The sequence below is a fragment of the Mesoplodon densirostris genome, chromosome 10 (genome assembly GCF_025265405.1).
Source record: "Mesoplodon densirostris isolate mMesDen1 chromosome 10, mMesDen1 primary haplotype, whole genome shotgun sequence".
In the NCBI taxonomy this organism is placed as follows: domain Eukaryota; kingdom Metazoa; phylum Chordata; class Mammalia; order Artiodactyla; family Ziphiidae; genus Mesoplodon; species Mesoplodon densirostris.
In genome coordinates, this window is record NC_082670.1 from 41,109,252 (window position 1) to 41,121,113 (window position 11,862).

At 44.7% G+C, this 11,862-nt stretch overlaps 1 protein-coding gene across 3 annotated transcripts; it reads left to right on the forward strand.

The window, feature by feature from the left end:
• The first annotated feature begins 7,522 nt into the window (after positions 1-7,522).
• On the forward strand, positions 7,523-11,862 carry LOC132497048 (HLA class II histocompatibility antigen, DM alpha chain). Of its 3 annotated transcripts, none has more exons than XM_060109933.1 (5): positions 7,523-7,706; positions 8,910-9,194; positions 10,628-10,906; positions 11,132-11,260; positions 11,602-11,862. In XM_060109933.1, the coding sequence occupies exons 1-5, from the start codon at positions 7,619-7,621 to the stop codon at positions 11,604-11,606; spliced, it is 786 nt and encodes a 261-aa protein (XP_059965916.1). In that variant the 5' UTR covers positions 7,523-7,618; the 3' UTR covers positions 11,607-11,862. The 3 variants fall into 3 exon arrangements, with proteins under 3 accessions (XP_059965916.1, XP_059965917.1, XP_059965918.1); XM_060109934.1 differs by having other exon boundaries at positions 11,132-11,257; XM_060109935.1 differs by having other exon boundaries at positions 8,910-9,174; positions 10,617-10,906.

Here is an 11,862-nt window from a genome sequence, read left to right on the forward strand (position 1 = left end):
TTCCTTCACAGTACCTTTTACAATTTGTTTTTGTAGGTTTGTATGATCACTTGTTTAATGCCTCTGTTTTCATTAGACTATAAGTTTGGTCATGTAGGTGTCTGGTGCCCAGCATACTACCAGGTACACAGAGGGTAATCAGTAAATATTTGCTAAATTAATAAATGAATGAACCTTGTTGAACCACAGATTTCTTGTTTATATAATGGCAATAATAAATTCCAACCTTGTAGTGTAGTTGACAGGATTGCTGTATTCAAATAATACAGCTAAAAGGGAACAATGAATATGGATGTGAAGAGATCACTGAGCTGGGAATGAGGGTAAAGGTGGGAGCTGGATGGCCAGTTTTATTCTCTGAATTAGGCTGTGGCAGGGAGGAGGAAGAAAATGGGAAGAGGAGTGGGGTGCACAGGGAAGGCAGTGGGAGTGAAGATGTCTGTAGAGTGGCCCACAGACACGCCTGGTAAGATTTACTGGTTTTTTTTGGCTGTGTTGGGTCTTTGTTGCTGCGCGCGGGCTTTCTCTAGTTGCGGTGAGCGGGGGCTACTCTTTGTTGCGGTGCGCGGGCTTCTCATTGCGGTGGTTTCTCTTATTGCAGAGCATGGGCTCTAGGCGCGCGGGCTTCAGTAGTTGTGGCACGAGGGTTCAGTAGTTGTGGCTCGTGGGCTCTAGAGCACAGGCTCAGGAGTTGTGGCACATGAGCTTAGTTGTTCTGTGGCAGGGATGTGGAATCCTCCCGGACTGGGGCCCAAACCTGTGTCCCCTGCATTGGCAGGGGGATTCCTAACCACTGCACCACCAGGGAACCCCAGATTTACTGTTGAAATATCCATGTTAGAAGGAATGACCTAACATTCATCTAATGCTTGAAGGCTCTTCTAGGCCCAGCTTCAACACCTTCAGTAACCAACAGCCCATTTATTCATCCAATGAGTAGTCACTTGCTGGTGGGCCTTCTTGGTAGATGCTGAAAATGGAAAAAAAACAGGAAGAGATCCTTGAGACCTTGCAGTGGAAGTGAGGTGATCGAAGCAGACATAAACAGGAGAGCATAATACAGTACAAATGATGGTAAGGACAGGCCAGTGCTGTGGAAGCATACTGAAGAAGTCACTCATCTCCACTCTGGGTTCCAAGGCTCCTTGAGGGAGGTGAGATTTCGTCTCAAAGGATGTATAGAGATAGGTTAAGTGGATCCAGGTCATTAAGGATCATGCCAAGGAAAGCAGATTGTAGAGAGCCATTGAAGGCTTTCTTGCAAAAGTATGATGTGATCAAATGTGCCTAATAAAAAGATCCCTGCGGCAACACTGGAAAATAAGAATAAGATTGGAGAAAGATCTGTTCTAAGAAAATTGCAGTGATCCAGGAAAAAGACAAGCAAACCAATGAGGGCCTGAACTAGTGGGAATGGAGGACAGACTAAAGAGATATGGAAGAGGTAGAATTGATAGGACTTGGTGAACAGTTGGTTGAGAAGGTTTGAGGAAGATGAAGGTCAAGGTTATCAAGGCTGACTGCCGTATTTGTGACTCATCTGATTGGGTGGACAGTCAACTTACACACTGAGGTCTTGAATACGGGAGCTTAAACATGCTGGGTAGGGAAGGTTTAGTTTAGCTTTGTAAACTTTGAGATAGAGCTACATTCAGTGTAGTAATTCCTGAACTTAATTTGCCTAAAAATTCATTATTGAACATTCAACAGAGGTTTATGAGACATCATGTAAAATAGAAAACTCACTAAATTTTAAAATATGAAGGTACAGTTTGAAAACCACAAGACTGCTTTTCATTTAAAACTTTCCCTTAGACATTTTTGAGATAGTTGGGGGAAAATGAACACAGATTGGGTTAAAGGAAGTTAAGCAATCATTTTTAATTTTGTTGCTTGTGGTGATAGGATGGTAGTTACGTTAAGGAAAAAGTCATTATAGATACCCGTAGAAATGTTTCCTGGTGAAATATAATGATAGAATTTGTTTAAATACTCCAGAAAAAAAGAAAAAGTGTGTGGAACAGGAGAATAGATGAAACAAGAATGGAAGACTTTTAGAATGTTGAAAATTGTTGAAATTTAAACAAGAGTACGTGGAGGCTTACTAGATTCTTTTGTGTATGTTTGAAATTTTCCATAATAAAAAAGAAAAATTAAACTTAGTCATAGATCCAAAGGAAATCAGTTAGTGGAATGTAAATATTATAATTATATAATTAATCAACACTGAGGTCATAAGTATATTTTGAATTTGTGGCAAGACTTGTGACAGACCAGAGGCTAAGTAGATAACATATATCACTCGGGCAGTTAATTGGGAGATGCTTTCTGAGTGTTAATGCATAGACTTAACCTCACGTTTATGCCTCAGATGATCTAATGCAGTTGTCTGGGATGCCGTATGTTTAAGATAATTATACTGAGGTGGTTGGTTTGTGGTAATTCTCGCTTCTCTGGGAATAGCTCTAAGACACAGAGGTGATATTGTGCCTGGCCATCACTAATTGATCCGGAGGTCCACACCTGATAAAAGCTGAGCCCGTCAGATTGTCCCTCTCAGCAACGTGAAATTTGAAAGATAGAGGCTGGAGGACTTTGAAGTTGCGGCATATTAATGGCAACTCAACCCTTGCTGCTAAGGACCTTGTGACTCCTCTTCCTGAGCCTAGCTGATTCCACCCATCATTTGATTTTCTGAGCTAGCTCAGTATCCGTCCAATAAATCGCCCCTTTAAAAGTTAAGTTAGCTAGAGTTGGTTTCTGTTGCTTACAACCAGAAAAACCTTATTAAACATAATACATTATTACATAATAAAAATTACTGTGTAAACATGTTTGGTGTTTTATTACATCTGTGTTGAAATAAATTTAAAAATGAAAAATTGCTACTATCAAATTTACATTTTAAACAATTTCTTGAGGGACCCTATTTTGTGGAGAGTACAGTTTGAGAACTGCTGTTGTACAGCATCCAAGTGGAGGTACCTAAAGGCAGTTGGGTGTATGGATGGTGTGGAATCAGAGCCAGATCTGGGCTGAAGGGGGAAATTTGGAAAACGTCGGCAAATAGATGGTAACGGAAGACAAGTGAGAGTAGATGCCATTGAGAGCAGGGGTATAGTATAAGAAGAAAAGAGGATGAGGGCAAAACTCCAGGGATACCAACACTTAAGGGGTAGCTGAAAAAAAGGAGTCCATGAAGGTGACAACACGCCAGAGAAGTGGCAGGAAAAACTAGGAGAGAGTGCTGTCAGGGATGCCAAAAAAAAAAATAGACTGTTTTAGGAAGGAGGGCATGGCCAACAGTGTCAAATGTTGCCAAGACTGCAAAGAGTCCATTTGATTTAGCAACACAAAGATGTTGAACCACTTCACTGTTGAGTGTTAAGGATTATATAGAAAGTATGAAAGTAGAGAGATGGTTGCTCGTGGCTTTTTCAGGAAACTTGGCTCTGTCAAGAGAAAGAAAATGGGGCAGGACTAGGAAGGGATGAAGAGCTGAGTGTTAGAAAGCTGTGACCTACTGGGTTTACAGGTGTGATGCCTTTATTTTCAGAGGCATTCATGTCCCATGACCAAAGACACTGAGTTACTGGCATGCAGAACTGGTGCCTTGCCCTTCTCTTGACCACAATTCCCACTTCCCCAAACTGATGAGAGACTGTTTTTGAGATATGTATTAATGGAGGTTGTTGCAGGGTCCTGACAGGAAGAGGATTACATAGAGGGAAGGGTAGTTATAAATGTTTGAACTGGTTCGCATTTGTTCTGGGAGAGAAAGGAGTTAACCACAACCTTGCCTTCGTCTTGATGATGGGTAGTTATATTTCTCCACATGCTGGACTTGTCTACACTGTAATCTCGGTGGAGAACTTGGACCCCCTTTGCCTCATTCCTTCCACCCAGAGTAGTTGCAGGGTCTGCTCTAACTCTTCCTAGCCCTCCCACCATTCCTCTTCCTCCTGTGCCCCCTCCTTCCCCAGACATCCTTCCAAACAGTGTTGTATCTGGGACATGATACATTCATTAACCAACTGCCACCCCCAAAAAGGAATGGGGCTCTTTGGAGGGTGGGTTTATTTTGGGTCCCCCATCCCATTTCTGACCACACATAGAACAATGTTCAGCAAACAGTGGTTTCTGAGCAAAAGTCAGCCCATATATTTTTATATGGCCCAAGAACTCAGAACGGTTTTTACATTTGTAAATGGTTGAAAAAAAAAAGCAAAAGAATTCTATTTTGTGACTCATGAAAATTATATGAAATTTAAGTTTCAGTGTTCCTTAGTAAAAAGGTTAAGAACAAAACTCCAAGGAACAAAGATTTGCTATCGGGTCTTTTACAGAAAATATTTGCTCACCACTGGTTTAGAACTCCAGGTGGCTGTGTGTCATCTATCTCCACCAGCAGTTCTGGTGATGTCAGTAGACCTCCTTTCTATCAATACTTTCCTAAGGGGCTGCATCTTCCCCACCGCAGGAGCTACTGACGGATTAATCCACAAAGGATGAGCCATTAGGAAAATGTTCTACTTTTTTTTTTTTTGGAGTGTAACACAATGATTTCCAAGCCCAGCCCAACCCTGGCACTCTGCCCACCCCCACCACACATACACACACTCACACACACATATGTACCCTTTTCAGAATATGCAGGAGGTCATGGGGGTGTTTTTGTTTGGGGCTGTTATGGCTGCTGTCATTTGTTTCTCAAAAGGGAGCATGGATTTTGAAAGGACCATATTCACATAGATTGATTTCTAAGATTACTTAATTGCCACATTAGATCTTTCTCACTGTCTCTTCCCCCACCCCTTCTGTCTTTCTTTTTCTTATCTATCAAACTTGCAGCATATACACTGACAGTTTCTTCCTCACCTCCCACTTACTTCTCAGCCCACCACAATCTGGAGTCCACTCCCACTCCAACGCTGAAACTGCTTTCAACACATTTGTCACCCATCTCATAATTACCAAATCTAAGGACACTTTCCCGTCCTCCCTTGACTTCTGAGTAGCATTTGATAATGCTGACCTTGCCCTTCTTCATGGAACACCTCTATTTCTCTACATCTGCTTCTTCTTAATTCTTCTCTTAGCTCTCTGGATGCTCCTAGTGCCACCAGATTCTTACAAATTAGTGTATTTCAGTGACCTGCTTACTATCTAGCATCAGTGCCAAGCCCAGCCTCCTATACTGTGTTCTGGACTGCTTGGCCGTGTATTTTCCAGCCTTCCTGGACGGTTGTCTTCCTGTTAGATTCTCTCAGTAGGAGGTAGGGGTGGCAGATCAGATGGCAGGAGAAACCAAGAAGCTTCCTGCTTTAGTTTCTAAGAGAGTGGCAGCTCCTGGTACCAGCAGCAAGAATGGGTGATTCTGGACTCCAGCTTCCTGGGCAGAGGAAATACCTTCTCAGTGATCCAGCTTTGATGGAGATGGCGCCTTTTTGGTAGATCCAGAAGTGACTGTGGTGGTGTCTCCTCCAGGACAACAGCAGGTGTAGACATGAATTCCAGCTCAGGGGCGAGAGCTGCTTCTGATATCCAGGTTTTCCTCTTTCCTATTTGCACCTCCAGCCTCTCTCTTTTTCCCTCTTGCGTGTCTTGCCTTTTAAAAAATACCATTGTAACCAATCTCTATATTCAGTCCCCTCAGTCTGAAATACCTAGAATGATCATACCTTCCTGACTGGATCCTGGATGATACTGAATAACTGGTATGAGGTTGGGGTTTGAACCCAATCCGACCTGTGTCCTTGTGTCACTTCCCCCTCCCTCTGCACAGTCTACATGGGTGATCTTGTCCACTGCCTCTGCTTCAGCATTTGTGCAGATGACTCCCAAATTAAGGTTCTTCAGCCCACACCTGAGATCCATACCCATCTACTTCATGCCTCCTGGTTACCCTGGCACCTCAAATTCAACACAAAACCAAACTTAATTCTCTGCTTCTATGATTTTCTTTTCTATTTCAACTCAGTCCATCATTGATCAGCCACCTAGGCTGGAGACCTTGGTGTTACCTCTCCTTGACCCCTCCACATCTAATTATCAGCCAAGCGCTTTAGATTCAACTTCCTAATTACATCAATATTTGATTCCCTCCATCTCCTCTGTTCAAGACTTAATTCAGGCTCTTACCATGTCTCACCTAAAGTATTGCTATGCTGCTACCAGAGGGCAGTGTGTGTGTATGTGTGTGTGCAACTTTTAATTTTGATGTCATATACGTCACAAAGTCTATGTGTGGACTCTTGACCAGCAGTTTGGTCTCAGTTCTTTTCAAGCTCCAGTCCATTATTGAAAGCATCAGAACGATTTTTCTAAAATGTTAAAAATGATTGTGTCACCCTTCGGTTTAAAGTCTCTATCATCTGTAAAATAAAAAACACCCTCCTTGGAACTTCCCTGGCGGTCCAGTGGTTAAGACTCTGCACTTTCACTGCAGGGGGCACGGGTTCCATCCCTGGTCAGGAAACTAAGATCTCGCATGCCACCTGGCTTTGCAAAAAAAACCCCAAAAAACAAAAAACAAAAACACCCTCCTTGTGGCATAACAGAGCCTATGTGATCTGGCTCTTGCCTAAATTTCTAGCTCATCTTAAATCAACTATACCCCAATCAAAATTTAAAAAATAAATAAAAAGTGAGTAATTCCTCAAAAAAATTTTTTTCCTAGCTCATCTTGACACCCCACCCCCACCCCCTGCCCGTTACCAAACAGGGAAACGTGAGCACCCTCCAAACGTTCATGCCCAACTATACAGAGGTCTGCAAAGAAAGGAGCTCTGAATGCCTTTGACCTTCACCCATTTGCCTACCCCTTGCCCTGGAAGGCTTTTCTCTTCTCTCCCATTCTGCTGGTCTAACTGTTTTTCCTTCAAGACTCTTAGTAGCCTTCCTGATTACATCCCACCTATTTCTCCATCCTCATGAAATTACTACTTCCAAAACACACTTGACATGGTCTTATTTGAATATGTTACATTGTATGTAATTATTTATTCAGTGACCACCCCCACTCCCCCCAACTTAGACTCTAAACTCTTTGAAAGCAGGAATATGCCTTATTCATCTTGGTATTTCTAGCCCTGGACCTAATGCTTGTTACATTTTCAGTCTATTTCTGCAGAAGGAAGAGAGCTAAAGCCTGAAGGAGAATAAATTTTGTGAGAAAGAGGAGGGGGCTTGGGAGGTAGAAGACAGGGTCTGAAGAGCCCTGGGGGGTTACCATGGGAAGATGAACTTCCCCAGTTTATTATTCGGCCACAGGGTGGTGCTGCTCAGAAGAGTCCCTTGGTGGGGTTACAGGCTGAGGCTGACTGCCAGATACTAAAGAGGGATCCCCACCAGGTGGCAGACATTCCTCCACTGCCTCCCCAACCCATCTACAGCCCCTAGGCTGGCCTGGTAAAAGAGCCAAGTCCTAAGAAGGTTGCTCGCTACTGGTCTCTCCCCAGCGACCGATGACGTCAAACCCTACACTTTCTGTGATTGGCTTAGCCTGAATGACAAGGGCAGTTATGGGAAGTGAGCTGGAGAAACATGATCTGGGAAGGAATCTGGGGACCTGGGTCAGCCGTCTGGTAGCTCCAAGCCCACTGCGAGGTGTGAAGATATGGATCATGAGCTGAGCCAGAGAGCTGCGCTGCTACGGCTGCTACCCCTTCTGTGGCTGCTGCCCCAGTCCTGGACTGCCCCTGAAGGTATGGCAGTACCTCCCCTTTACTTCCATCCTGACTGGGGTAGAACCTAGGGAGCCGGGGCATTTGAAAGCGGTGAAAGTGCTTTGTAAGTGGTGAAAGTATTATGAGAGAGTGGAAACGATAGCAGAATTGGGAAAGAGAGCTATACTATGGATGGATGGCAAACAATGCCGGATGTAGGTTTCATTGAATGAATGTAGGTTTCATTGAAGACAATCTCTTGAAGCAGAGATTATTATATCCACTTTCCAGATGAAGGAAATGAGACTCAGAGTTTAAGTAACTTGTGGAAGTTCACCCCATTGGAAAGTGGTAGAGCTGGGATTTGAGCAAAACAAATGTTATTTCCACTGTTCCTACTTAGGAGTCTACTCTGCACTCTGTCATCAATTCACCTTATGATTCTTGAAAAATCTCTTAACTTTATTGGTCCTTAGTTCCTTCTTTGAAAAAGATGGGGCAGAATGGAAGAAGAATCTGGAAGACCCCTCTTACTCAATCATTCTGGGTATTGGGTTTTGAGTAGAAGATTTCCTCCTGGCTGGGGAGATTCCTGCCAGGAGCTTCAAATAATTAGAGATTATTTCCTGCAGCTATGGTGCCATTCCCCCAGTCCTATCTTTGCAAGGTCTGCAGGGTTGAGGGAGGGGAAGGTATTTTCAGAGAGGCCTGGTGCCAACAAAGTGGCTGAAAAGAAGCCTGGAGAGTGGTTTTTCAGTCTGCCATGTGTGTCTGGGGATGGGATGGGGCGGTGCCATCTATGGCTTAGGGAGGCCACCACCATTCCTTCACATATCCACGTGAAGACTGGGAACCCATCCAGGCCCTTCACAAGTCAATAGGATGGCCTCCCGGGGATCAGGCAAAGGTGGAGACCTTTGGGAGGATGTAACCCTATGCCAGGATGCATGGCTTGTTGAGCAGAATGCAGGTTAGATTTCAGCCGCCACTTACCTCTTTGGCTGGGTGCCTTTAGGCACAAAGATACAATCAACATCGTGATTCTGAATTACTTGTTACAACTTTAGACGGTTGGCCTTTTTATGCGCTGGGTAAGTTTAGCGAGATCCCGTAATTTCTTTTCTGCTCCCACTGGGAGGCAACCCACCTCTCCCCACTCTACCTGAAGCAGGGCTTGCTGTTTTCTAAGCTAAAGAGGAGGTGACTCCCACCTCCTTGGATGCCACTCTGTCTCTTTTGCAGCTCCTACTCCAGGGTGGAGGGATGAGCTGCAAAACCACACGTTCCTGCACACAGTGTACTGCCAGAACTGGAGTCCCAACGTGGGGCTCTCCGAAGCCTACAACGAGGACCAGCTTTTCTCCTTCGACTTTTCCCAGAATATCCGAGTGCCTCGCCTGCCTGAATTTGCTGACTGGGCTCACAGGCCTCAAGATACTTCCAACATTTTCTTTGACAAAGCCTTCTGCCGGGCGATCGTCGAGGAAATTGGCCCAGAGCTTGACAGGCAAATCCCAGTGTCTAGAGGTCAGGGGTTTTTTGGGCGGTGGGCTGCCCTCTTAACCTCATGATACACTGAATTACTCCCCTTCTCACCAGCTCCCCATCTCTCCTGCTTTCTGGTTCTCTCCTTGGATATTGATTTTTCTACCACCCATGATCTGTACTCTGTTTTTGTTGTGGGGCAGAAGAAAAGTCCCTGGGATGTAGTAGGCATTCAAAACCATGGAACTTAATGAATTCAACAGAGACCAACTGACGCCTGCTTAGTATTAGGGCTTGTGTTACGATGCTCAGCAAGATGGAGGGGAGAATAGAAGCATCTGATGATGTGTCTACATTTTATTTTATTTTATTATTTTTTTCAAAAAAATTTGATTTTATTAGGAAATGCTGATGGATCATAGTAGAAGAAAGCCCCAGCTGAGGTAGTGAAATGGTACTAACTGCCTTGGTAAACTAGGCTTAACTACATGGGTTAATCAAGCTCTGTTAATGATTATTTATTTTATTATTCTACCATATTTGTTTGAGCATCATAATGTGTTTTTTTATTGAAGTATAGTTGATACACAATGCTGTGCCAATCTCTGCAGCACAGCAAAGTGAGCCAGCCATACACATACATACATTCCTTTATCCCAGGAAATTGGATATAGTTCCCCGTGCCACACAGGAGGACCTTATTGTCCATCCATTCTAAACATAACAGTTTGCAATCATAATGTATTTTTAATGTACATTTGCCAAGATTTAAACTACAATACCATATCAAAACTGAGTTGACATTAATTGGATGATGAGGTAAATTTTAAAAAAGTATGGGAGTGATCAGAATGTCTTTCAAATATATCCAAACATATAGTTCCTTGAAACTACCGTTAAAATTAGTATTTTCAATTTTTTTTTTACTGATTAGTTCTTTTTTTTTTTGGTGGTGGTATTTATCTTTATTTTCTTAAATTTAACTTTTATTTTATATTAGAATATAGTTGATTTACAATGTTGTGTTAGTTTCAGGGGCACAACAAAGTGATTCAGTTATACATATACATATGTCCATTCTTTCTCAGATTCTTCTCCCATATAGGTTATTACAGAGTATCAAGTAGATTTCCCTGTGCTATACAGTAGGTCCCTGTTGATTATCGATCTTATATATAGTAGTGTGTATCTGTTCATCCCAAAGTCCTAATTAAAATGTGCCTGCATTTTAATGAGAAGACAGCGTGTGATCAGTTGCTGATGTGAGGTCCAGACAGGAAGTGCTGCAGGAAGTCAGGGTGGAGGCTCCAGAGTGGCCTGGCTCTGGTCCAGGTCTGGTTCTTGCCTAGACGAAGACCTCCCTCAGAGCCCTAGCTCCCCCCGTCTCGTGTCCCCTCCGTATGCCACATCCCTTCCACACACAGGGCTCCCATCTAAGTTAGTCGCTTCTTTCTCTCACCTCAGTACCCCCACAGGGCTCCCCACCGCTGAGGTGTTCACTCTGAAGCCCCTGGAGTTTGGCAAGCCCAACACACTGGTCTGTTTCGTCAGTAACCTCTTCCCACCCACACTGACTGTGAACTGGCGGCATCATTCGGCCCCTGTGGAAGGAGCAAGGCCCACTTTTGTCTCAGCCGTCGATGGACTCACCTTCCAGGCCTTTTCTTACTTAAACTTCACACCAGCACCCTCTGATCTTTTCTCCTGCATCGTGACTCATGAGATTGACAGCTACACAGCAATCGCCTTTTGGGGTAAGACACTTCTCCATGGTAGCCTAGTTCCTTTGGGGGGCAGAAGGGGGTAGACCCACAGGAGGACTTCTTTCTCCACTGGGCCCTTGTTTATTCTGTTCTCACTCTGAGCTGACCTCAATCTTCCATGCCTCAGTTTCTCCCTTGTCATCCCAGACACCCATGTCATTCCCCTGGGGCTCCCCAACCAGGTCTCTGGGATGACCGGCTCCCCTTTTGCTCTAGTGCCCCAGAATGCGCTGCCGTCCGATCTTCTGGAGAACGTGCTGTGTGGTGTAGCCTTTGGCCTGGGTGTGCTGGGCATCATTGTTGGCTTAGTCCTCATCATCTACTTCCGAAAACCTTGCTCAGGTGGTATGTCAGGGCATCTGGAGAGGGCATGTGTGGGGGTGCCGGGACCGACCTGTGGCCTGGGGAGCGCATACAGTGGTCCTCAGGCCCTTGGTGGGGAGGCCTGTGTTGGGCACCGTGGGACATCCTCCTGGTTGAGGTCCCAAATACACACCCAGTTCTAGGTCATGAGAATGGCTTTGCGTGGGAGAGGAGTGATGTGGGGGGCTGGAGGAAGGGTGCTTGGAGTTGATTTGGAGAGAAGGAGAGATCAACTTCTATAGGATGTGTTGCAGGCCGGAAAGGGCCTTTGGGGACGAGGAGGATCCCCCTGATGGCTTTCCTCCATCCTTCTCTCTCCTCAGGCTGACTCTTCCTGACCAGGGTCTGAAGCCAACAGCTGCAGCCATCCAAGAAGAAATGTTCAAGTTTCTCACATCCTACCCAGGATCTCTCCTTCTCAGAGCAGGAGGCCCTGGGTCTCCCCCCGGGGTGTGTGTGTGTGTACAGGTTTCTCAGCTGGGGGCTCTGCTGTCTCTGGGCTTTTGCATCCAGGGGAACCCAGAGTGGCTTTCCTATCATGACCACATCACTGCCATGTCAAGGCAATAAATCTCATTTCTTAA

What these genes read in the sequence shown, in the direction of transcription:
- LOC132497048 (XM_060109933.1), top strand. Translation starts at nt 7,619, where the DNA reads ATGGATCATGAGCTGAGCCAGAGAGCTGCGCTGCTACGGCTGCTACCC. An exon ending in GTCCTGGACTGCCCCTGAAG is followed by an intron (nt 7,707 to 8,909) that starts GTATGGCAGTAC and finishes TCTCTTTTGCAG; the next exon opens with CTCCTACTCCAGGGTGGAGG. An exon ending in CACAGCAATCGCCTTTTGGG is followed by an intron (nt 10,907 to 11,131) that starts GTAAGACACTTC and finishes CTTTTGCTCTAG; the next exon opens with TGCCCCAGAATGCGCTGCCG.